This window comes from Ornithodoros turicata, chromosome 4, assembly GCF_037126465.1.
Source record: "Ornithodoros turicata isolate Travis chromosome 4, ASM3712646v1, whole genome shotgun sequence".
NCBI lineage: Eukaryota > Metazoa > Arthropoda > Arachnida > Ixodida > Argasidae > Ornithodoros > Ornithodoros turicata.
In genome coordinates this window covers 48,235,368-48,263,066 of record NC_088204.1, presented here as the reverse complement: position 1 = coordinate 48,263,066, position 27,699 = coordinate 48,235,368, and the positions used below count along the sequence as shown (strand labels likewise).

The window sequence follows — 27,699 nt, the reverse complement described above, 5'->3', positions numbered from 1 at the left end:
CCATCTGCTTATATTATTCAGATCCGCTTGGAACAATAAACTGTCCTCGGTCCGACTTACATTTCTATAGCCTCTATAACACAATCGTCAGCGTATAATCTAATTTTAGAGGATACATAGTGCGGCAAGTCATTGATGTGTAATAAAATAAAATCGGACCTCTGAACCTTGCGGTACGCCTGGTTTCTACAGCAACACAGGAAGAAGTTTTATTATCGAAAATAAGGCTCTGACTGCGACCAGTTAGGAATGCTCCTACCCGGTTAATAGTTTGAATGCTGAAGAGTTTTTAGCTTATATAATACACCTTGATGAGATACCTTGTCAAAGGCCTCGCGAAAGTCGATGAACAGAGCATCGGTTTGTTTATTTATTTATTTATTTATTATTCGAAAACCCAAGGGACCACAAATGTTTGCACATGATCATGCAAGCTATTATGGAGGGCTACAAAAAATTCAAATAGCTGGAAAATACACGAATACTTCTTACAGAATCCCTGCTGGTAACTACACATGATATTATTGTGCCCCAAGTCATTCATAACATTAGAACAGATTATGTGCTCAAGAAGCTTGCGTACGACAGCAGTCAGTGAGATGGGCCTGTACACTCTCAGAAATGGGCAGGGGCATGAAACGAAAGACAAGGACTGTCCCGTACGCCGGCGGGAAGTAAAAATTTTGAAATACCAAAATGACCATCAAGTAACCGCGAAGACGGCGAGAGTAGCGATCAGACAAGAGGGGCAAAGGGCACCAGACAGGGCGCGACCCTCAGTTGAAATATCAACCTACAGCGACTTTCCCAGCTTAAAGGACGCCGAGCGACTAGACCACGCGGAGCATGCACATCGTCCGCAGCTCATCTCCAGTACAGTCAATGCTTGTCAGACTCACAGGTAAATTTCTCGGGCTCGGGCCGGGCTTGGGCCGAGGAACTAAGAATCCTTCGGGCTTGGGCCGGGCCCGGGGTAGTTATGAAGCCGTCAAGCCGTGCCCGGGCGGGTAAATCAAAGGAAGGCTGGGCTCGGGGCCGGGTCTGGGCCTAGAAATGCGGCCCGGGCAGTGCTCTAGGCTACACCTCCACGCTCCTGGAGCGCGGATACTGCTGTTCTCGCAATCTGGCTTAGTACATTCTCACGAAGTATTCAAAGCTGTCCACCGGCACTGTTCACAAGATGAACAGCGCTGAACTCTGTGTTGGAGGGACAAGTTGTAACGAATAGTTTCGGACGGCTTCCTTCCCTAATTTCCATTACTGATGCTCTCTTTTAGCCTTGTTTCAACTAACGCTGTTTCAAGCATTAAGAAAGAATCCATCTGCGAAGTCAGAGACAGCCATGGTGGGCTAGTAGCATGCCTACATGACCTCTAAATATAGAGGAAAGGGATGCCTAAGGGATGTCTAACGCATGGGCCGAAACAGTGGCTTACCCAGAATTTCGTCTGTCGGGCTGTGTCAGAATCTGCCGGGGGGTCACAACATGTAGGCTACTCCCAGGTATTTTCATTGTCTTTGATGAAATATTGCGTAATCTCACAAAATTTTAGGGGGTGTCTCCGAGATTCTTGGGGAGAGAGGGGGAGGGGAGGTCTGGATAAATCCCTTGCACCTCCCTGTAAGGGTGTCAACGTGACGCTAATATACGAGGGTGGTTCCATAAGTTTCCGACCCGACCAACTTTTAATAGTTATAGAGACGAAACAAGTGTATCACTTTTAGACATAGTCACCCTTATTAACTTCGATGCACTTTTGACACCTTTCAACCAGCATTCTTATACCCTTGTAAAAAGAGTCCGAAGTTTTGTCCGCAAAATGCTGGAAAACTGCCTCTTACACCTCAGTATCGTTTTGCAATCTCCGTCCTCTGAGATCCCTCTTCAAGTTTGAGAACAGGAAGCAGTCACTCGGTGCCAAGTCTGGACTGTAGGGTGGGTGATGGATTTCTTCGAAGCCGCACTCCTTCAGTGCAGCCTTGGCAACAGAAGCCGTGTGGACAGGGGCATTGTCCTGGAGCAACCGGACACCTCGACTCAACCTGCCGCGCCTCGTTTCCTTGATGGCGTCTCTTAGTCGGTGCAGGAGTGAAGCATAATAAGTCGCATTCACTGTGGTGTTCCTCTCTTTGAAGTCGATTAGGAGGATCCCGTGACAGTTCCAAAATATTGTTGCCATGATCTTCTTTGTGGATTGGGTGACCTTGGCTTTTCTTGGGGGTGCTTCTCCTGGTTTGCGCCATTCCATCGACTCCATTTTCGAAAGAGGATCATAGTAGAGCACCATAGTCTCATCCCCTGTGACAATTGATTTCAATATTTCTTCTTTGTTCTCTTGACAGTGCTCCAAAAACTCTTTGGCACAGACGACGCGCTGTTGCTTTTGAACTGACGAGAGAAGTCGTGGCACCCATCTCGCACTGACCTTTTTCATCTGAAGGCCCTCGCCGATGATGCGAAAAACGGTTGTTTTGGAAAGCCCCAGCCTTTCTGAGATTTCCTTCACCTTCAGACGCCTGTCGCTCAGAACTTCCTCCTCAACAAGAGACAAATTTTCTTGTGTCACCACTTCCACTGGACGACTATCGCGTGGATGATCTTCAATGGACTCTCGCCCCAGTCGAAACTGCTTAGCCCAGTCTTTTACCTTTGTGTGCGACGGAGAGGCTTCCCTGTACATGTTGTCCAGTCGCGCTTTAATTTCTTTAGGCAAAAGTCCCTCTTTTGTCAAGAATTTTATCACAGCGCGATACTTGATTTTTTCCATTTTAACTGAAGAGTGCACCCTGGCTGTTTGAAATGCCGCTCTCCAACCGACAAAAGCACGGAGAGGGTTGAGGGTGGTGCTTGCCCTCCAACAGATGGCGCCACGCGTCCTTAATCGCATTTTCCAATTTGCGCGCATTTTGTACCTCGGGCCGGAAACTTATGGAACCACCCACGTACGTATATTATCCGTACATCTCTAGCTCAGACTCGAACCTTTTTTAGACATATCCGCTTGAACTGGATGGGGCTTAATCAACTGAGCCAGCACCGATACATGATTTAGCAGAATAAGACTAGACCAAGTATATACCTGAATTTATGCAAAACCTCTAAACTTAGACCTTATGTATATGTTAATTTTCGGATCATTAGGCACAATATTAGACCACTTCCACACATTCATTTTCCTATCCCGATATGTATTCATGCACAATTTCTTATGTACGTATAAAATACATCCACATATTGCTCCAGATGGGTTGCATGAATCTCGTTACACACGTATTTAGTGCAATCATGGGACAAGTTGAACACAATAGGCTAGAGGCTTCGTGAACACTGCTCAGCTTCAAAAAAATAAAGAAAAAAGTATGTATATCCAGAAAAAATTAGCATTACAAATTATACATCAGGAAAGGCTACTGCTTGGCTGTAGCGTATGGAACATGTCGAATGTTCAATACATTTAAGAGCGAGTCGATATGCCGTGTACAGGACTATGTGTCTCAACACATAATATGGAAACCACCTGAAAATATTGGTACGTGAACACAAATAATAGTCTATAAATACAATATGGACGATGGCTAGGAATGCCTGTGGTGCTCCAGGGGATTGCCCATCCTCAGCATGGTTCGTGGGACGTTTATAGCGCACAGAGAGCACAACTAATTCCAGTCACGAATAGCGATACGCGTGAAGGCGATAATGATAAGGCGGGTATCTGTGCTTGTGGGGAACTTGATCTCCTCGAGCTTGTCGCCCATGCGCACTGCATCCTCCAGATCTCCGACGCTGCGCGAACGTAATTCCTGTACAGTTAATAAAATGTAAATTCGTTGTTTTTCTCTATAGTGGGATTTGATTGTTTTAGTGTGTTTGTGCGCGTCACACTCATAACGTCATTGTCACATCGTCGTCCTCACCGTTATCAGAATTGTAATCGCGTTTCGGTCTCTGCAGAAAACAGTGCAAAGGTATCAACGGGATCATCATCATCAGATCATCGTCAGATGCAACTTCATTATGTCGAATCCTTTGTCGTGTCACCTGGAGGACTTTGACAGCGTCGAGGCCATACTGGCTGTTAGGTGAGTTATTCTTGGAGATAGAAACTCCGGTTTATTAAACTCTGTTGGAGATCTGTACCAATACTGGCAAGAAGGAGAGTTCCTACGGCACGGGAACTCTACATTCTGTTTCAGGTTAGTAATTGCTGTGTACTACTTGTGCCTAATACGTCTCCCATTTCATGCGGTAGGAATCTGTTAAACGATTTACAGTTTACAAGCATTATGAGAAACTGTACCAACAATCATCACCGTCAGCATCATAAAATGGTTTCAACGCTAAATGTATGTTGAAGCTGCTGACCTCTGTTTCCTAGCAACAGCCGTGGGAGGGCTTATTAACTTACGTCCATTCGGATGTCACATGTTCAGTTACCTGGAGCACAAAAACGAGCCAATTGCGACCATATGCGCTGTTATATCGATTAATAACTGATAAAATCATATTGCTATATCCCACAGAGTGCATGAATCACTGTTGTTTCTTTTGAGAACATGTGGAAACATGTCATAATCGTTCACAGTGAAACTGGTTACATTTTCTTAGAAGCTAATCGCTGCCAGTTTCGCCCGTACTTGAAATCTGAAGACACAAGCGCCATCCAGAAACACTATTTCCTTCTTCTTGCATAAATGACACGAAAGCGATGTCAAATTGTCATTCACCTCGAATGTCTCACAGCCAGTCCTAAAACGGACCACGTAGAGCGAGTAACCGGCTTGATTACCTTTTATGAGAACGGGGCCTGCATGACAAAATTAGAATGGGCGAAGCACCTGTCTTTGCATTGGCGCCCAAGAAGCAAAACAGCTCGCGCAGTATTCTTTCAAAATATTGTGTGTGACGCGATGAAATTAATTTATAGTTCGGAGAAGCATGACGTTATGGGCTGACGTGTGGAAGATCATTTCTTCATCACAGGTACTAATAGTCTTCCAACGTTGGATGGAGAGTGGAGAAGTGCGCTGTTTCTAGGAGACAAACGCTCTCGGTCAAGTCACTTGGTCTTGCGGAGAATCCAAAACTACCAAATTCTTTCCAAAATTCGTGGAAGCGTAAAATTGATATTTTAAGGGAACATCCCTGAGCTCGAGGAAGGAATGTCTCTATGTCATTCCTTTCTCCAGCTCAAGGCTCTTCTACTACGATAAAAAGCGATAAAAACCGGGCTGTTTGGTGGTACAGTGCTTTCGTCCCTGTTTCGTCTGTCCGTGTCCCCTGCACTGGGGTTTTATTGCTTTTAGAATCTTCTACTATGTTCTTTCAAATTGGGAGTAGATTTACACTTAAGGTGCACGGGTCAGCCTATTTGTGTGGTGACATGCAGCACGTGTCGCAGGGTAGGACTGCTTGCTTGCTTATTATGGGGTAAGAGTGGTCAGCCAATAATACCGACCACCTGGGGGGTTCTTTTGACGTGCGCCGGAAGTCTCCGACACACGCTGCTTTATATTTTGCGTACTCAGTCTTTCAGCGAGATTATTAATAATACAAAATAAAATAAATACTGTTTCAGCCCTTAGTGTGGCCCTGAGTTATGTCTTGTAAATGTGAAAGACGATGTAAACCTACATTCAAAGTTCCAATAGACGTGTGGAAAACCGACACCGCCAATAGCGAAACTTATCCGCCTCTGACACTATGGCAGGCATTCCTTCGAGTGATGCAGCTGGTGGCGGGGTCACGTGTTTGCGGGAACCAATGGGAATGGTCTAGGCCCTCGTTCTCCGTGACGGCAGAGCTTTGTCGTGGAGGTTTGTCCAAAGGTTTCCATCTTATCAAGTTTTAAAAATTTCGTGCTAACGCCGCGAAGCAGCTGTCGCTATACTCTCTAGGTCGAGGGCTTCAACCACCGCTTCAGTGCATCGCGTGAAACCTCCTTTACGGGTTGGAAATTTGGAACGGAAATGGAACCTCGAAGACCCCAACATTCGCCAACGACATTTGGATGAACTGTTTCGCTATGACAATGGCAATGTCCCACTAGCGAACCAATGCAAAGCGGTATCAACGGAACGTGCTGCACGCGCTTTTCAATTCCTAATAAATGGCTTCTATGGGAGCATTATCAGGTGAAGCCTGCTTTACGTTTTCTCCCGAATTGCTTGGCATGAGATGCCTCCAGGTAGATTTTGCAGCACTTTGAGCGCTCTGGTGGCACTTTTCTTTCTTTATTTATTTATTCAGTAAACGATATAGTAGAATACAGAGTCAGATATGAGACTGTTAGGACGGACCCTTTCTTGAGCGACTTGTTACAGATGAAACCGAGCTTAGGCCTACAAAACTGAATAATCAAAGCGTCAAATCCTGCCAAACAACAGGGAATGCTGAAGGATAACGGGCTGTCGTATCTCCAGATGGTATATTTGGCAAGTCAGTGCTTCATGTTACGTTGTAAGATATATTTTCGTAGAGTCCCCACATGTTTTCAGTATTTTACTAGATCTCGTGTATTTAGCGTCCAGTCCATCTTCGGCACGCAATAAGTGAAACCACACGATGGTTGAATCGCCTGACTTTTGTGGGAAGTTGCTGTTTTTCGTTTGTGTGCTCATCGTAGAGGTTAAACCGACCCCCGTGATCACCAGCCCCCTTTTTTTCGTTTTTCTGTTGTTCATGAGCACGACGCCAAACACGCCGTTCGATGCCGGCGATACCCCTCGAAAGGGCACATAAATGCACGAAGCTCAGGCGTTGACAATCGGAGCCCTTTGAACTCCAGGAAGGAAATATGCCTACGCTATTAGGGTTCTTCGGAGGCAGCTGAGGACAAACAACTGCAGATTACTCAAACGTTTGCTAGAAATTAAACAACTCGTAATTCCACGGTTCGATCTGCGTCGCGATTGCGGCATTTGCCGTATTCCACTCAAGTCCCGAAATCCCGGATTTGTTAGGAGATCCCAGGGTTTCTCCGACGCGGGAAATGCCGAATGCGACAAAAATCTCAAAATCCCGAGGTTATTTCGAGCAAACCCCGGCGTTTTGGGGTGTCAAAAAGAGCCGGGACCCGGTATTTGAGGACTTGGGATATTCCCGATCCGAGCACTAGTAATGAATCGTGGCAGGCACAATTTCAACAACAAGTGTCCCGGCAAGCTGCAAGTCGCGCTAAACACGACAGCTTTCGGTGTCTGACATGAGTTGTCCCACATGCCCACCTATCGGTTGTTTCCTGCACTGACGATACCGCGCCCCACACAAGCGTATACTAGATGGCGCTGCAGCAGTAGGCTTGAGCTCCGACCCCGAGGAGCTGACGGGCCTGAGCGGCCAGCATGCCCCAAACCGTGGCGAGCTACATGAGCCGTAGTCCGCGCGCACTGAGGCCTCTCAAGATCACGCTCGCGTTAGTGCTTTTCTGGGTAGCGACTCGCGTGTGTATTGTGAAAGTGATGGTGTTGTGGACCGCTGGTGCAGTAATTTGAACTCAGTGTCAATCAAGAACATTTCCTAGCGACGTTTCGGCTCTCGCACGTTACCTCCGAGATTTACCTACGCTCTGTCTGCATGCTATAGATAAATGATGTGTAACTAATCTCGTAAAACTCCCCGATTTTGGTCTTTCCACTCGACGTTTCGGCTTGAGCCCACGTGCTTCCTCAGCTGTTGATTTATAGAAGTGACCTCACCAAAGCCGCCTTCGTGGACATCATTAGACCTTGTGCCGTTCTCCAGCAACTCCTACGGTCAGCGTCGCAGACAACTGTGGCCACCTTGAGGCAGCTCGGATTTATTCACACCGAGTCCATAAACGCAGGAAGTGCATATGCTTCTTTGGAATGTCTTGCGTTGAGGTTGTCCATCACCCCTTTGCGGAAAGCTCCTCGCACTCTTTTGACCTGCGTTCCATCGTCGCTCCCTGGAGTTCGTTTACTGCGTGTTTTACGAGCGTCTTGAGAGCAGTGTTGCCCACCATATATTAAGGTTCTTCGTCTTTCTGCCACTGGCGGTATACAACAGTGCACAGGTACTGACAAGTTGGAAACGGTTCATTCCTCGTCTCTTGTCGGCTCTACTGTCGCCGTGATGAGAGGAAATTAGAGGCAGAAAAAGAAAAAAAGAAAACAAGACAGGCTTTTACGGGTGCATAACCGACTTGCGATGGAGTCAGCAGATGAAGTAACTCGTCGAAGTTGACATTGATCAAAGAGTGGTGGTTCGCGACGCGAAATATTTCCAGACAGCAAGTGAACGACGACAGTTTCGTTACACAGTTTTTGTACGAACTGGAATTAGGAATCTTTAAGAGACACTGGCGAAAGGTATTTCTCGTCAAAGTGGTGCATTTCTAAGTGGATACGACGTTTGCAGGACCAACGAATTCATCATGGTGACATTCCCGCAACAGGACACTTGAAATTCACCATTGCACGAGATGTCATTATCTTGCATCACGTCAACATTGTTGAAACACAACAGTTTTCACTTGAAGGGCGTAAGTGTGTGGATAACAGCACTGCTATCAACTTTGTCATCCCGGTTATTTTCGCACGCTGCGGAAATGTGAAACGTGCGACAAAATTTATGATGTGTGCGAATGTGCATAACATGATCTTCAGTGAAGGTACCCAGGCATTGTGCGTGTCACTTCCGTCGCACTGCGTATAATGAATGGCAGCATGTGGTCGCCTTCATGTGAATCGTCCGGCTCCGCGACGACGACCAAGGCGACTACCGTAGCACCACCCCGGACGGGAACACTAAGCCTCGACAAGGCGGCCTTTTTACTGCTTCGTCTCAAAAAGGCGTTTCATCGTAAGAAATCCAAAAGGTGAGGAGCCCGCATATCAGTCATCTTGTCAACGGTATCCACCATTAAGATGGTTATATGGGACATCCCTTTTTCGTTTTGAGCGGTCGGTCTTCGATAGCAGCTGTACACGTGTTACGAGGGAAGTCTAGCAATTGATTCCCTAGAAGATTCGTAACTCTGTGTTGTTATACAACATCGATAACTACGTGATGATGATGGTCATTGGAGCTGCGGTATCATACGTTGTTGCTTGTGAGTGCTTAATGAATGATATGGACATTAATTGAGAAGCAGCCCAAGTGATTTCCGACAAAAAAGAAAGAAAAAGAGAAGAAACCACGTGCGTCAATCAAACCTCCTGGTCTTTAGTGTATACTTGATTTTCGATTTTCGAAGATCGATTTTCGAATCGATTTTCGATTTTCGAAGACCCGGACGGCGTTACATATGCATGTGTTAGGACAAGGGCGTAGTATTGCAGCCAACTGAATGGCTTCCGGCTGATTCTTTTCTAGTCAACTGAACATGACGTATCTGTCTCTCCGTTTTGTCACAGTCTATGAGAGTGGGTTCAATCTTCGCCTCGCAGTTATAGAGCATAAGCTTGTATGACTGTATATAATCGTGTGTTTGAATTGCGGAGTAAGGATACATTAAGTCGGAGTTTATGCAGAAGGAAGGATAAGGATCGTGGTAAACAGTACCGAACAGAAAATGATACAAATGCAAGAAGATTTTGGACTTGAAACCAACGCGAAACAGACGACGGACAGGGACAGTTTAACAGTAACGCCTCGTCTGTTTCACGTACGTTGCTTCGACATGGAAAATGACAAAGTCGCATCCACCAAATACACGAGATCCGGCACCGTTGATCTCATCTGTGATGTTCCGGCACCATTGCTTCAGATCCAATGGGAACGATTAATGCTGATGTCATAGGGGGTTTCGCAGCTTAGGCTCAACGCTCAAGAAGTACCAGCATTGTTCAGAATGCCTAAAGAAAATTAGGAAACGTAAAGTTTTTGTTTGTTTGTAAAGAAAAAAGAGGAGAAATTGAACTCGTATGTAAAGTTCAGTTTGAGTTTGATTATAGGAAAAAAAAACGGGAGATATTGAATTTGTCACCTGAAGAATTCTGCTACTCCCATAAAGATCCCCTAAATGAAAGGAAAAATGAAAAGATAAAAATAGAAAAAGAAGAGGAGAAATTGAACTCGTATGAAAAGTTGAGTTTGAGTTTGATTATAGGAAAAAAACGGGAGATATTGAATTCGTCACCTGACGACATAAAGATCCCCTAAATGAAAGGTAAAATGAAAAGTAAAAATAGAAAAAAAGAGGAGAAATTGAACTCGTATGTAAAGTTCAGTTTGAGTTTGATTATAGGAAAAAAAAACGGGAGATATTGAATTCGTCACCGGACGAATTCTGCTGCTCCCATAAAGACCCCCTCAATGAAAAGAAAAATGAAAAGATAAAAATAGAAAAAAAGAGGATAAATTGAACTCGTATGTAATGTTGAGTTTGAGTTTGATTATAGGAAAAAGCGGGAGATATTGAATTCGTCACCTGAAGAATTCTGCTACTCCCATAAAGATCCCCTAAATGAAAGGAAAAATGAAAAGATAAAAATAGAAAAAAGAGGAGAAATTGAACTCGTATGTAAAGTTGAGTTTGAGTTTGATTATAGGAAATAAACGGGAGATATTGAATTCTTCACCTGACGAATTCTGCTACTCCCATAAAGATCCTCTAAATGAAAGGAAAAATGAAAAGATAAAAATAGAAAAAAAGACGAGAAATTGAACTCGTATGTAAAGTTGAGTTTGAGTTTGATTATAGGAAAAAAACGGGAGATATTGAATTCGTCACCTGACGACATAAAGATCCCCTAAATGAAAGGAAAAATGAAAAGTAAAAATAGAAAAAAAGAGGAGAAATTGAACTCGTATGTAAAGTTGAGCTAGAGTGATCATAGGAAAAAAGCGGGAGATATTGAATTCGTCACCTGACGAATTCTGCTACTCCCATAAAGATCCCCTAAATGAAAGGAAAAATGAAAAGATAAAATAGAAAAAAGAGGAGAAATTGAACTCGTATGTAAAGTTGAGTTTGAGTTTGATCATAGGAAAAAAACGGGAGATATTAAATTCGTCACCTGACGACATAAAGATACCCTGAGTGAAAGGAAAAATGAAAAGATAAAAATAGAAATAAAGAGGAGAAATTGAACTGGTATGTAAAGTTGAGTTTGGGTTTGATTATAGGAAAAAAAACGGGAGATATTGAATTCGTCACCTGACGACATAAAGATACCCTAGATGAAAGGAAAAATGAAAAGATAAAAATAGAAAAAAAGAGGATAAATTGAACTCATATGTAATGTTGAGTTTGAGTTTGATTATAGGAAAAAAACGGGAGATATTGAATTCGTCACCTGAAGAATTCTGCTACTCCCATAAAGATCCCCTACATGAAAGGAAAAATGCAAAGATAAAAATAGAAAAAAGAGGAGAAATTGAACTCGTATGTAAAGTTGAGTTTGAGTTTGATTATAGGAAAAAAAACGGGAGATATTGAATTCGTCACCTGACGACATAAAGATACCCTAGATGAAAGGAAAAATGAAAAGATAAAAATAGAAAAAAAGAGGATAAATTGAACTCGTATGTAATGTTGAGTTTGAGTTTGATTATAGGAAAAAAACGGGAGATATTGAATTCGTCACCTGAAGAATTCTGCTACTCCCATAAAGATCCTCTACATGAAAGGAAAAATGAAAAGATAAAAATAGAAAAAAAGAGGAGAAATTGAACTCGTATGTAAAGTTGAGTTTGAGTTTGATTATAGGAAATAAACGGGAGATATTGAATTCTTCACCTGACGAATTCTGCTACTCCCATAAAGATCCTCTAAATGAAAGGAAAAATGAAAAGATAAAAATAGAAAAAAAGACGAGAAATTGAACTCGTATGTAAAGTTGAGTTTGAGTTTGATTATGGGAAAAAAACGGGAGATATTGAATTCGTCACCTGACGTCATAAAGATCCCCTAAATGAAAGGAAAAATGAAAAGATAAAAATAGAAAAAAAGACGAGAAATTGAACTCGTATGTAAAGTTGAGTTTGAGTTTGATCATAGGAAAAAAACGGGAGATATTAAATTCGTCACCTGACGACATAAAGATCCCCTGAATGAAAGGAAAAATGAAAAGATAAAAATAGAAATAAAGAGGAGAAATTGAACTGGTATGTAAAGTTGAGTTTGGGTTTGATTATAGGAAAAAAAACGGGAGATATTGAATTCGTCACCTGACGACATAAAGATACCCTAGATGAAAGGAAAAATGAAAAGATAAAAATAGAAAAAAAGAGGATAAATTGAACTCGTATGTAATGTTGAGTTTGAGTTTGATTATAGGAAAAAAACGGGAGATATTGAATTCGTCACCTGAAGAATTCTGCTACTCCCATAAAGATCCCCTACATGAAAGGAAAAATGAAAAGATAAAAATAGAAAAAAAGAGGAGAAATTGAACTCGTGTGTAAAGTTGAGTTTGAGTTTGATTATAGGAAATAAACGGGAGATATTGAATTCTTCACCTGACGAATTCTGCTACTCCCATAAAGATCCTCTAAATGAAAGGAAAAAAGAAAAGATAAAAATAGAAAAAAAGACGAGAAATTGAACTCGTATGTAAAGTTGAGTTTGAGTTTGATTATAGGAAAAAAACGGGAGATATTGAATTCGTCACCTGACGACATAAAGATCCCCTAAATGAAAGGAAAAATGAAAAGATAAAAATAGAAAAAAGAGGAGAAATTGAACTCGTATGTAAAGTTGAGTTTGAGTTTGATTATAGGAAAACAACGGGAGATATTGAATTCGTCACCTGAAGAATTCTGCTACTCCCATAAAGATCCCTAAATGAAAGGAAAAATGAAAAGATAAAAATAGAAAAAAAGAGGAGAAATTGAACTGGTATGTAAAGTTGAGTTTGGGTTTGATTATAGGAAAAAAAACGGGAGATATTGAATTCGTCACCTGACGACATAAAGATACCCTAGATGAAAGGAAAAATGAAAAGATAAAAATAGAAAAAAAGAGGATAAATTGAACTCGTATGTAATGTTGAGTTTGAGTTTGATTATAGGAAAAAAACGGGAGATATTGAATTCGTCACCTGAAGAATTCTGCTACTCCCATAAAGATCCCCTACATGAAAGGAAAAATGAAAAGATAAAAATAGAAAAAAGAGGAGAAATTGAACTCGTATGTAAAGTTGAGTTTGAGTTTGATTATAGGAAAAAAACGGGAGATATTGAATTCGTCACCTGAAGAATTCTGCTACTCCCATAAAGATCCCTAAATGAAAGGAAAAATGAAAAGATAAAAATAGAAAAAAAAAGTGGAGAAATTGAACTCGTATGTAACGTTGAGTTTGAGTTTGATTATAGGGAAAAAAACGAGAGATATTGAATTCGTCACCTGATGACATAAAGATCCCCTAAATGAAAGGAAAAATAAAAAGTAAAAATAGAAAAAAAGAGGAGAAATTGAACTCGTATGTAAAGTTCAGTTTGAGTTTGATTATGGGAAAAAAACGGGAGATATTGAATTCGTCACCTGACGTCATAAAGACCCCCTAAATGAAAGGAAAAATGAAAAGATAAAAATAGAAAAAAAGACGAGAAATTGAACTCGTATGTAAAGTTGAGTTTGAGTTTGATCATAGGAAAAAAACGGGAGATATTAAATTCGTCACCTGACGACATAAAGATCCCCTGAATGAAAGGAAAAATGAAAAGATAAAAATAGAAATAAAGAGGAGAAATTGAACTGGTATGTAAAGTTGAGTTTGGGTTTGATTATAGGAAAAAAAACGGGAGATATTGAATTCGTCACCTGACGACATAAAGATACCCTAGATGAAAGGAAAAATGAAAAGATAAAAATAGAAAAAAAGAGGATATATTGAACTCGTATGTAATGTTGAGTTTGAGTTTGATTATAGGAAAAAAACGGGAGATATTGAATTCGTCACCTGAAGAATTCTGCTACTCCCATAAAGATCCCCTACATGAAAGGAAAAATGAAAAGATAAAAATAGAAAAAAAGAGGAGAAATTGAACTCGTGTGTAAAGTTGAGTTTGAGTTTGATTATAGGAAATAAACGGGAGATATTGAATTCTTCACCTGACGAATTCTGCTACTCCCATAAAGATCCTCTAAATGAAAGGAAAAAAGAAAAGATAAAAATAGAAAAAAAGACGAGAAATTGAACTCGTATGTAAAGTTGAGTTTGAGTTTGATTATAGGAAAAAAACGGGAGATATTGAATTCGTCACCTGACGACATAAAGATCCCCTAAATGAAAGGGAAAATGAAAAGATAAAAATAGAAAAAAGAGGAGAAATTGAACTCGTATGTAAAGTTGAGTTTGAGTTTGATTATAGGAAAACAACGGGAGATATTGAATTCGTCACCTGAAGAATTCTGCTACTCCCATAAAGATCCCTAAATGAAAGGAAAAATGAAAAGATAAAAATAGAAAAAAAGAGGAGAAATTGAACTGGTATGTAAAGTTGAGTTTGGGTTTGATTATAGGAAAAAAAACGGGAGATATTGAATTCGTCACCTGACGACATAAAGATACCCTAGATGAAAGGAAAAATGAAAAGATAAAAATAGAAAAAAAGAGGATAAATTGAACTCGTATGTAATGTTGAGTTTGAGTTTGATTATAGGAAAAAAACGGGAGATATTGAATTCGTCACCTGAAGAATTCTGCTACTCCCATAAAGATCCCCTACATGAAAGGAAAAATGAAAAGATAAAAATAGAAAAAAGAGGAGAAATTGAACTCGTATGTAAAGTTGAGTTTGAGTTTGATTATAGGAAAAAAACGGGAGATATTGAATTCGTCACCTGAAGAATTCTGCTACTCCCATAAAGATCCCTAAATGAAAGGAAAAATGAAAAGATAAAAATAGAAAAAAAAGTGGAGAAATTGAACTCGTATGTAACGTTGAGTTTGAGTTTGATTATAGGGAAAAAAACGAGAGATATTGAATTCGTCACCTGACGACATAAAGATCCCCTAAATGAAAGGAAAAATAAAAAGTAAAAATAGAAAAAAAGAGGAGAAATTGAACTCGTATGTAAAGTTCAGTTTGAGTTTGATTATAGGAAAAAAAAAAACGGGAGATATTGAATTCGTCACCGGACGAATTCTGCTGCTCCCATAAAGATCCCCTAAATGAAAAGAAAAATGAAAAGATAAAAATTGAAAAAAAGAGGATAAATTGAACTCGTATGTAATGTTGAGTTTGAGTTTGATTATAGGAAAAAAACGGGAGATATTGAATTCGTCACCTGAAGAATTCTGCTACTCCCATAAAGATCCCCTAAATGAAAGGAAAAATGAAAAGATAAAAATAGAAAAACATCAAACCTCCTGGTCACCGAACTGTACGTGAACATACGTAGCTACATCCCCAAAGAAGTGAAATGAATTGCGAGAAACTAACAGGAACGGGGAACTCGACGACACATGCCTAGAATGCGGCCCTAAAATACCCCCCCCCCCCATAATCCATATCACTGCTCTCTCTTCCCGGGTTCCCATACACTCAGCACCTCGACTATATCGAAGGTTCTATTGTCCAAGCTGTCTAGAGCAGACTTCAGTGTAGCTGTTTGGGATGCATATATTGTGCAGTGCATAACGATGTGTTCCGTGTTTTCCACAAATGCACACACTGGACAGCTTGCTGAACTAGCCCTGCCGACTTTATGGAGAAACTGCTGACCATACGGAACGTTAAGGCGAAACCTATGCAAAAGTGTTTGTATAGGTCGCGATGTACTAGACGGAACACGGAATTTCAGCTTCGGCACGCTCTTTACATTGGTGAGGTAAAAAAGAAACATTTACTTGGGAAATTTCCAAGTTCAGGTCTACAAAATTAACATAATTACACTTACGTTACATGAAACTCACATTAGGAGGTGGCACAAACCTAGTAAGAACAAATGCCGTTGGCCGCATGGCGTGAAGTTTTTTCATTATAATTCAGTGACACGTTTTTTGGGACACTCTTTGGATGAAACTGAACCGCCCTGCTCTCCGTTGTCAACTTTTTGCGATCGACCGGCCTGCTCGATATCTTATAGTCACCTTTTGCGCATTCCTTTATTATCCTTGTCGTCCCCGTCTAACCAGACCCAATGGGGTAGCGCTGTTCCTGCAGCGAAAAATTGTCCCACATAATCAACATCATACTGATATATAACTGTTGCTGTTGGAAGTACAGAATTTAGTACAAATGCGGTACTAACAAAACATGTCAATACACTTCACCTTCTTGTTGGTACGAAACTCCCTTCCATTTTTTGTCTTGCGAACTTTCACTATTCAGAGAAAGGCAGACTGGCCGCTCTAGCTACAAACCTCTTCCGTCGTATAGGCAATTTCGTGAAGAAGCAGTGGTATGATTTGCTCCCTGTGTGTGTGTCTGTGTGTCTGTCTCTGTGCGTTTTTACTACAGTAGAGACCATGTGCGTTTTCATACCTAAAGCCCTGATTACGTGTGAAACCTGAAAGACGAGTTCTTGTGAAACAAATGCAACAAACGTAACCTGATTGTGGTGAAAGAAGCCCATGAATAGACCTCTTTAGGTGAGCGCCACATGTGATTGGAGGGGAAAAAATCATGCGTAGATATTGTACAATCCCCACTAAACATACCTGCTAACGAGGACATTCATTGGCAGGACAGCTTAAGTGCATGCATTCATTTTTTTTAAAAAGCGTATAGATTTATATTAATCCAAAGCGCGGGCGATGTTGTGCCTGCGAAATATCTTAGGCATCGCAAAGTGCCTCAGTACATGTCACGAGAGAAAAAATCCGTATAACAAAATGGTGGATTAATTGGATGAACTGCGAGTCAGTACTCGTGGTAGAAGTCCATTGGGTAGCCACACGAGTACACTGTTCCACGCAGAGACTGGGAGATGACCCAGCTTCGAATGCAGGCGCCGGCTGTGTGATCTGGGCGTTTTCCGTCGATTTTCCTCAGACGGTTTAAGACAAATGTCGGCACAGTTCCCTGTGATGTCGGCCCAGGACGCATGATCTCCCCTTGCGATAGTCGTGACGTTGCCCGCCTGAGCGTGGCCGACTATGGGCCAGTTTCACCAATGTCAGTTCTTTTTTGGAAATGGGTCAGTTTTTTAAAAAATGAAATTGAATTTGAAATTGCAACTCAACGCTCTTTCCCTAACGTTAGCTAGCGTTACTGGAATTCACCCTGCGTCACTAACTAACGTTACTGAAGAAAAAAAATGACGGCTAACTTGAAGATTAAGGCGCTTGATCTTAGTTTAGAGCTAACCGGCGTTGCTGTATACGGCAAGCAATTCCATCATCATCACTGTTAGCCGACAATCAGTTTGTATCAGACAATGTTCTGTCGTCGGTATGATTTTTAAACAAATCTACAAAAATAGTTTGAATATAAAAGGCAAGAATGTTTATATCCATGAAATCCAGCAATTAAATATAAGATTGTACAGCACAGTGCCGTTTTCGTTATGATTTCGTTGTAAACGCCGCGATCGCAGTGTTCACTAGGCCTAACACCGGCGACAAAACGTATTATTTTCGGTTAGATATCGATGGATCAGCGTAAGTTGAAACTGATTTCCGAGAAACGCATATGAGGATGTGCATTTGCAGCGTAAACCCCGCTCTCAAAATAAAGCTGTTGTTGCAGTGTAAAATCAGAGTAGTCTGTGAACATTTTTCGTCGCGAAATCCAGGTCACTATGTTTGTTTTCGTCGCCAATTTGGGTGGCAGTATGATGTCATGGGGACCCCCTTGGTAAAAAGCAAACCATCAGAGGAGCGAAACTGTGATTGACAGGTCGAGCCTATTTCTGATGCAGGTTGCCGTCTGGCTTTTTAGTATAGTTTAAGTACAGGGTGTGTGCAGAAAAACATGACCCGCATTTTTACATGTAACTCGTTGTCTACTTAGCCGAGGAACTTCCGGTGGCGCACGACGGCGTATTTATGCGTGCGAAAGCTACAAAAAAATCCTGGAAGCCATACTCAATGTAAAAAAATAAACAAAGCGCGAAAACATGGGCTTCCATGCATTGGAATAGGGCGGTCATGACACTGCATGGTAGTGTATTTCGGTCTCATAAGAGTTATGTGCAGGCACCGCTAGGGGCACTGCCGATTAGCATCCATGTGGGACATCGTTTCGATTTATGCACCGATAGCTCCCCTAGCGGTACTTGAACACAACTCTCCTACGTGCACCATGTTGCCCTTTCACATACACCCTGTTGCCCACCATGTTGTCCTATTCTGATGCACGGAAGCCGACGTTTTCGTTGTTCCGTTTATTTTTTAAGCTGGGTATGGCTTCCACAATTTTTCTACAGATTTCGCACGCATAAATGCGCCATCGTGCGCCACCGGAAGTTCGTTAGTTAGGTAGGCAACAAGCTATGTGCCTAAATGCGGGTCATGTTTTTCTGCACACACCCTGTACATCGCACCGGCTCGGTAAGTCTTAACGCGCGGTCGTCATCACATCTTTGGGACTTGTCAACAATACGAGGATTTATGTGTAAAACTGCGCGTTTTACTGCGAGATTATCGGATAAAAATAATTACCGTGATCGAAAAACATCCAAAACGTCGTCTACAACCGCATTGTTTACAAACGGTTTGGCCGCCGATCACGGGCGCCGCCATCTTTAAGGTCACGTGTGCCTTGACGTTTGCTGTGACGTACGACCAGGACCTGTCCAGGATGCATTGCGTTCAGCCAGCACGCTTTCGTCTACGGAGCAATACATTGGATGCCACCCCTGTGGATGGCACGCTTCGGAACCCGGAAGCGTATTTCCAAACCCGCTCCTGTACAACAGATTGGCCGCCGCCGCCTCTAGCGCGCGCCAGAAAATCCTGAAATGTCATGGCGGCCGCTGTGCTGTGTTGCTGTGTGTTGTCTCACTGTTTGTGGTCGGAGCGTGTTACTGGACTGCTAATGAGTGAAAAGTAATTGATAGATATGTTTAGGTGTCGTTGGATGACGATAAGCAATGTACAAGTTCTTCGAACATTTATGTGCCTTGCTTTTGAGAACGTGATACCACGGATAGTCAACGTTTTCAGTAAAAGTGACGATGTGCTGCTGCTTCGTGCCTCCGGTTTGCGATGGCATGAATGCCCATTGTCGTTCAAATTATTTTGAGAAACAAAGCGCGAAGAGTGAAAAACCAATATAGGCTAAAGCTTTGTTTTTGTGCACCGTCGTTGAAGTGTAGCAGTATGAGAAATAACGCTTGTCAATCCCGTCGTAACGTTCTTTGCTGCGATTCTTCATAGCGACCACTCTCTCTGAAGCTGTTTACGTGGAACATTATATTGGAATTGTATTGAACTTGCGCTATACAAGTTTACTTGGTTATATTAAATATCCTAACCATTGGAATTAAGTCATTAAAGAAATAAACCGTCGTCGAATTATGACATGGTCATGGCGCATCTGCAAAAACAGCAAGAAGTAACTGCATGTACTTAGGTCCGTACATAGTGCATGCACAAAAGATAACACTTCCGTGTGTAAGGACACCTGTGGCGTCCTACCTTTTCAGGTTCAGGGGGATGTGTGATTCGGGTTGTATTTTCCAACTTATAATGAGCTGTGAAATGGAGTCCTGCTAATACATTCAGATGATGTCCTTTTCTGTCTGCTTACTTTTTTGCTGATACTTGTTGGCCCCTCTTTATGTAATTAATAGCTTTGAACAACTGCACTGTGTACTACAACAAAGAATCTACTGAGCTTTTCACCTGATGTTTTTTTTATTCAGTACTTCTGCAGCAGGTAACTGTGTCAATGAACAGGAGAAATAGCATGCATAATATGCACAAACATAGGTATGTTGAAGTACAGCAAGTGTACCAAATAGCAACAAAATAAAACGGAAAAGCGTCTAAAGTATTAGAGACGCTTACTTGCTCTTCTCGTGATGTGATCCACATGGTTATTCCAACGCAGGTCTGAAGATATTACAACTCCGAGATACTTGTAAGTATCGACAACACGGAGTGGCACGTTATTTAGCGAATAGGAGTAAGAAAGGGGGCAGCGTTTGTGTGTAATTCTCATTTGAACACACTTAACCGGATGCAGATCCATCTGCCATTTCGTGGCCCATTCAGATATGCGATCCAGTGAGTCATTAAGTACTACCTGATGTTGCAAAGTGTTTATACTATTGAACAGAATGCAGTGATCTGCATACAATTTGCGATGTATTGATACCCGTCTGACTAAACCATTAATGAAAATAAGAAAAAGTACGGGACCGAGGACGGAACCCTGCGGTAGCCCTGAGTGCACTTCTGCCCTGGACGAACAACAACCATTGACGACAACAAATTGCAACCTATCCTTCAAGTAAAATTGTAACAAATTAACTAAGCGTTCGTTATTGATAATAGAAGACAACTTCTTCATAAGTTTAACATGAGAAACACGATCAAATGCTTTCGATATATCCAAAAACAGAATATCAACCTGACCATTATTATTCAATACGTCGGCTAGTGTGTGAAGAGTTTCAATTAGCTGGGTAATAGTTGAAAACCCACGCCTGAATCCATGTTGAGCATTGGTGAAAAAGCCGTCTTGCTCTAGATAACAGATCATGTGATTACAGACATAATGTTCTATTAACTTGCTACAAACCGGTAGTAACGATACCGGCCTGTAATTGAGAGGACACAAAGAACTCCCGGACTTAAAGACAGGTACAACGTGTGCACACTTCCACTGTGTTGGTATCTTGCCAAGACACAAGGATTTGTTGAAAAGCAAAACCAGGTACTTGGCACACCACATCGTGAACAGCTTTTAAAAATCTAGCAGCTAGGTCACCTTGACATTGTGATTTTTTTTTTTCAGACAGATTTAACAAAGACGCCAGAATTCCTTCCTCAGATATAACAATATCAGGAATGAAAACAGTCTTATCAACAAGAGTCAAGTTCGTGTCTCCATTGTCTGTTGTAAAAACACTTGCGAAGTATTCGTTAAAAACATTCGCTATAAGCCCTGCATCATTGGTCTCGACATCATTATGCGTGATCCGATTAACGCATGATTTCGGACCTCTTAGGTAGCGCCAGGATCTTTCGGGACTTTCTTTAAGGCAATTATGCATGGTAACATTAAAAAATCTAAATTTGGCAGACTTAATCTCTGCCCTCAGTATTTGTTTCAATCTAGATAGGCATGCGCTGTCAACCTTACGTTTCCGCACTCTGGAAATCCGCCTCTTTAGCTGTAAGACCTTTCGAGTGATCCAATGGTTATTTTGCCGCACTTTCTTAACTCGGTATGGTACAAACAGCTGCATACACGTGTCAACAAGACCCTTGAAAGATATGCAGGCCTCGTCTATGTTGTCGCAATTGCCCAATACTTCCGCGAAACCGTCAAAATTTAAAGCAAGATAATCGATAATACTTGTATCATCAGCGTGGTTAAAGTCATAGAAGGTTTTCAAGGCAGCGGACGAGCAGACAGGTTGTGCCAGTTCGCATGAAACAGACACTATGCGATCTGATATGCCATCATGTATATTCGCAGAAAAGGGCTTGGAAGCGATTCGAGAAGATCAGAAAACAAAGTCCAGAACAGATCCACCGCTTTGCGTGATACGTGTCGGACTGTGGACAATATCGGACAACACTGACGAGAATATAAAATCAGCAAAAAATACTGGTCAAACTTTGGTCAAATTATCAGCATCCCTTCTGCTGTCAGTTCTGAATCATGTAGGAAATACAATACAAGACAGGGATTTGCTGGGATTTTCTTCTTGCGGTAATGTTAAGGCTCAAAAGGAACTTGGAACTTACCCCAAGATACTTTGACAAAGTAACCTAAAAAACGAAAAAGTTCTCAAGAAGTTACTGGAGCTCAAAAGCGACGAGTTAAGTTTAAAAGTATAAAGGGGACACCCCAATGTAGTCAACTTCTCGTCAGCTCTCTGAATAAAGGAAGGTAGCTTTACAGTAATGAGTTACCCCCAATACTGACCGCCGTTGTTATTATTAGTGCTTGAATCAATGTGCACTAAACAGTGCCAAAATATGCATGCAACTATGCACTGAAAATCTTTGAAATATGCAGTAAAAATCCTTAATATGTGCACTGTTTTGCATTGTTTGTGGTACAAAAGTAATGCACCAAAATCCTATTTTTTTTAAAAAGTGAGTATTTTGTTAGGGATAATACGGTAAAATAAAGCCGTATTCGTTCTGCAGAACACAGCAAAGGGTACTTGAGCCACAGATATAAATCATGGAGCTAAGGCGTTTGGGATTGATAAACTAGCGTAAACGCAGCCGAGGTGGTAGACGAAACCCATGACGAAACAAGCTTGAGCATGAGCAACACAAACATATGTGTATGTTCGTGTAAATCCGTGTTCAGATTATTATTATCCAGGAAAGAAGTAATACAGTGGGCAAACAGACCTCTAGGTCCACACGTTAACTGGTCAAGGCGTAGGAGGGTATATGTTTATTAAGAAAATAGATAGGAAAAGTTATCCAGGCAAAGAGCCGGCTTGCTATTCCAACAAAGAAAAAGAAAAAAGAAACGGAAAGAAAAAGAAGGAAAGAAAGAAGAAAAAAAGGCACTGGAACGGCGTCACATGCAGTTCACGAGTCCTCAGTCTCTGAGAAAACCGAGGCAGTGACAGCCCACTGGTTGGGGTGCAAGACGGGGCCAAGGAGAGCTGCCAACGAAAAGTCGTTACAGCGAATCTGGAGAAGACTGCAACGAAGGGTGTTCCTATGGTTAAAGTGCTGCTGACAATGTAGTCGTAGTCAATGTGTAAGTCGTAGCTTCGGCCCGGAACTGCCGAGCACATATGGCGCACCAACAGCCAATATGTAGACGACATAGGGGTTAACTAAAAAAATATCCAATACCGGTGCTCACACACTCACTTGACCTCATCTTGATCATACTCAAACCATCATGTCACTACTTCCTTACATCACATACATGCATACATGTAAATTGAGGTTTAAGTGCCACAGGATGCTGTGTTTGCAATTCCAAGAGCACTGCAGCCCTGTAAAACATAGCATGCGCTACCATGCTATGAAAAAAGGCACAAGTTATTCATATCAGATGAGTGATGTGTCATCTTTGTTCATTTCGTATGTTCCCTGTCTTCGTCACTTCACCATGTTTTCTAACGTATCCCAGCTTCCACAATCAAAAGTGCTGACAGACTGATATTGTAACGTTGCACAGCTGTGTCCTTTCCATGAAATCACTATGTGTTGCAGAGTGAATTACTTGCTTGATCTACATGCATATCATAGTGCCTGCACATTTGTTTTGGTACTGAAACATTTTCATTTATTGCACACACCCTCCAACGCTTGAACAGCCTTCACCCTATTTTGCCACTACAGTCTGATGGGCACAATACGGCACATTAATGATGGTAGAATCGCATGGCTAGTGATACGGCTTTGGTTTTATCAGATAAGCTCTGAAAACACCCACCAGTAATTTTCAATATGAAATTTTGTACAAATTATTGAGACTACTCTGAGACCACCAACGCCAAACTGGAACTGCCAGACCACTTTGAATAGCACAAAGTCATGTATTCGCTTGTTGTAAAATGGCACAAAGGGGCCGTCATCAATTTGTACAGCATTATGGCAAATTCTCCTGCCCGGGAGCTTCGGGACATCTAATGAGAGTAGGTCATTTTTGCACGAGCAAGCGTGAATATAAAAGGTTTTCCAGTGTCCGATGCTAATATTAGGCATTTACCAAGTTGAGATAATCAAATAGAAGGCTGAAAAAGCACCTTGTCCCTGTGTATGTCTCTCTCTCTACACGGTACGAAAGGCGTGCGTGTCACCGTGCTTTTCTTTTTCACCGCGATGCGCCACGTTGCATGCACATGTATTTTTCCGTGTGGCATAACCGCGTATTAACTTATACTGCTTCTGGTGAAGTACAAGACAACTTTTATCGCACTTCAGTAAATGTAAATAAATGTATGTTTTTAACAATGAGGCTTGTGCAGTGACGTCATGTGTGGTCACGTGACATTGGGAAACATATTGGCACAGCGGAGTCAGAGTAAGGGGGCATGCCGTGAGTTGTCGAGGTACGCGTGCAATTACGAGAGGAAATTGTAAAAATACACGCTGCTGCCTCATTCGGCACGCAGTAAGACGCCTGTGACGCATCCCCATCTTTTCCCATGTCACGTGGTTCCAAGGCGCTCAAAGGCTGCGCGTGACGTCATGTGCACAAGCCTCATTGTATCACCCTCTCATGGTCATCATTTTTATAAAAAGTAACTGTAATGTAACTAAGTTACTTTCTCTCAGTAACTGTAACTGTAACTAGTTACTCGACCAAGAAAGTAACTATAACTTAACTTAGTTACTATTTTTGGCAGATAAACTGTAACTGTAACTCAGTTACTTTTTAGAAGTAACTTACCCAAGACTGCTCCGAACACAAATATAGCGGCCGCCATGACACTTGAGGGTTTTCTGTCGCCGCCGCAATACGCAGTACATCGCCGCCGGCGCGCTAACTGGAGGCGGCGGCGGCGATCTGTTGTACAGGAGCGGGTTTGGAAATACGAACCCGGCGTGCATCTGGTTGCAGTTCGGTGAGCTTGGCTCCAAACTTGCGACTGTGGCGGCCGCAAAATCGCACGTATGAAAAAGTCGTGTAGTCCTATGCAAAGAGTCATCCACAAAAGTTGGTATTCGTGGCACTGAGTCGCGCAACAGACATAACCGTGCTGTACCTCACCAACATGGACAACGACATCACAACGACTTCACGAACTGGGATAGGCGTGCTACCTGAAGAAAGTACTATGTGTGGAAAACAAAAACTGTTGTGTATAGCTCAACGTCAACAGCTGCGCTCAAATTTCGCATTACCGACTATCGTAATCGTCCAGTGAATTTTTTTTACAGGAGTGACAAAGATATAGGGAACGATCCTGTAGAGATTTCATCGTGGCTTATGTATGAAGACTTGACAGCTTCGGGTATAAGAGACAGAACTGTTTCCCAGTTCATATTGGCTCGCCTGGACGCCACTTGCAAAATCACATCAAGATGACTTAAAATTCGCTGTGATTATATTTTGCACTGCGGAGCATTTACGGAGACTATTTTTTCCCACAGTTGGAGTTTTATTTCTTCGCTAGTCTTTCTCGCTGCCCCTTCAGTAAACTTCTTTTTTCTTTCCCCATTACTTTTCTGATTTAAAAGTTCCTCATTTAATACCATCTATCGGACAAAAAAGGGAGAGGACACGGAAGTTGGTCGGCTGGAAAACGCCAAGTTCCATTCAATTTTTGTAAGAGCTTCACTGGGTTCGTGGTCAGCGTTTTTGCAGACACTCTTTAGAACATGTCCTATTTTAGACGGCTGCGGTAAGGAAAGTACATCAAAATAAGAAAGGCTGAGAAATGGGTTTCAAATAAGAGAAGTCTTTCGAGGTCTTCTGCAGTCTTTTTTTTTTCTTTTTTTTTCTGTTCCGTACATTGTTCCTCTCACACTCCTGCTTGAGCAAACAGCATTAATAGATTACGTCCAAACACCGTAAACGACTTGAATTGGAAGCACATTACTTGCAGTCGTGTAAAAGTTGTTCATGAAGGCGTCTAACACAGTTTTATGATGCATCAGTGCGGTCGTATGTGCGAGTGAAAAAATCTCATTTCGTATTTACATACTTTTTGTTAGCAGTAGCAACAGTTTGTGCCGGAGGACCTACCTAGCGCTGATCTCACAAGGTACGACAATCTTGGGTGGCATGTGGAAATAGGCGGAGAGACAGTGTTTGACATGCTTCTAATTGCTAAAATACAGTGCATCGACATAACATAAACCAATTGAAGGATTGAATGCCTGTATAGGCATGAAACCGTTACTGTTACTAGGACGGTTACTATAGAAAACTGATTGAAAGGAGGGTGACGTTTCGATGGTTGTTCACGTACACTCTTAAAAATGAACTTCACCACATAGCACGCTACTAGCCAACCATCACCCCGAATGACAACGTTCTCGCCCTAGATTTGTTGAAAACGGGAGGAGGAGCCTATTTTGTGCCCATTATGCACAGCACAAAATAGGCTCCTCCTCCCGTTTTCAACAAATCAGGGTCGAGAACGTTGTCATTCGGGATGGTGGTTGGCTAGGAGCGTGCTATGTGGTGAAGTTCATTTTTAAGAGTGTATGTCTAATATTTTCCTTGTCAAGATAAATGCCTACGTGCAAAGCTGTGCTGCAGCTACGACAAACAACAAAAGTGCCTATTTGTTTGTTAAGGGAAAATTTATTATGAACGAAATACACAAGCGGTCCTCAACACACAGTAGTTTGATGGCTACACTAAAGGACTATCGGCACGCAAAACACAGGCAATATATACACACTTATGCAACTATCTATTATACAACTATGCACACTATATACATCTAAATTTCACCAGTTATACAGGGTGTCCCAGAAAACGTGTCATTGAATTATAATAAAAAAACTACGCCACCTAGAATCATGCGGTCAACGGCATTTGTTCTTATTAGGTTTTTGCCACCTTGTAAAGTTAATGTTATGTACCCCAAGTTTAATTATGCAAATATTTGCGAACTGAACTCAGAAATTTGCCAAGGGAAGGTCACTTTTTTACCCCACCAATATGAAGAGCGTGCCGAATTCACTCAATTTCATGATAATTGACACTGATATTCACGAGCTATCCCGTCGGAAAAAATCGCCGAATATCATGCTTTTCGGAGCACCGGACCATAACGCGCGATGTCTTTCTGAGCGCAGTCGTTCGCAGCCCGACAAAAGGAGGTTCCGAAGCCAGCCCACAGAGTGATAGTAGAAAAAGTAACAGTTCCTAAAACTGGGAGAGGGAAAGCATTATCCCAGCGAAAGTCGGACGTGATAAGCCATGCCTGCGTTATCTCTTTCTGCGATGCCGAGGTGGGCTGGGTTTCCAACCAGACTTGTGCCCGTTACCGAAAAAAAGGAACTAAATACCGTTACCCGTTACTTCAGGTAAAAGTAACTAAATACGTTACTCGTTACCAACATACAAAAGTAACGAGTTCTCGTTACTCACAGGTAACGAGTTACGTTTACGTTACCGCAGCATAGTTAAGGGAGCCAACGAGCATGCCGTCACTTGCCTTCAACTCTTTATTAATGAGGAATTGCACTTCAGAAGAAGCTGATACTCGAAATTTGTCGTCCGTCCTTCATGTTCCGTGTCTCTCGGCCCATTACCATGAGTCTATATCAGTTTGCCTGGACCTTCTCCCTTGTTTCCGAAGTGGGGGTGATCGGAGATTACGAAAACACAAGAAAAAACACTGGTTTTCGTGCCACCGATCGCCAACCGTTCCCAAAAACAGACGAGAGGCTGCGTCATAATTTAGAGCGCTCAGAAGCTTAGCAGACAAGAAAAGGCTAGAAGTCGAAACGCGTTTTTTGTAGCCATAGCACAATTGGTGGCCATTCTTGGGAAGGAGTCATGGTCGGAGATTACGGAAACAAGAGAAATGGCGACAACACATCCAGCGAGGGACTGCAATAATACTTTGAGTCACACGTCACGCATTTCAAATCTGCATGCATTGCGCCACACAGAGTGCCGAAATGTGTTCCCCCGCTCTGAAGAAAAGGAACGAGTAACGTCAGTAACGAGTTACCAGTTTTTGTAACTGATTCCGTTACTATTACAATTTTTTTAAAAGT

The 27,699-nt window shown here is 41.9% G+C and overlaps 1 protein-coding gene across 1 annotated transcript in view; it reads left to right on the top strand.

The window, feature by feature from the left end:
• The window catches only part of LOC135391500 (ankyrin repeat and fibronectin type-III domain-containing protein 1-like), an 865,331-nt gene that overhangs the window by 20,336 nt on the left and 817,296 nt on the right, over positions 1–27,699 (top strand). Inside the window, exon 2 of the mRNA XM_064621768.1 lies at positions 3,953–4,080. Coding sequence (XP_064477838.1) covers positions 4,016–4,080 — 65 coding nt within the window. The 5' untranslated portion in view covers positions 3,953–4,015. The remainder of the gene's footprint in view (positions 1–3,952; positions 4,081–27,699) is intronic.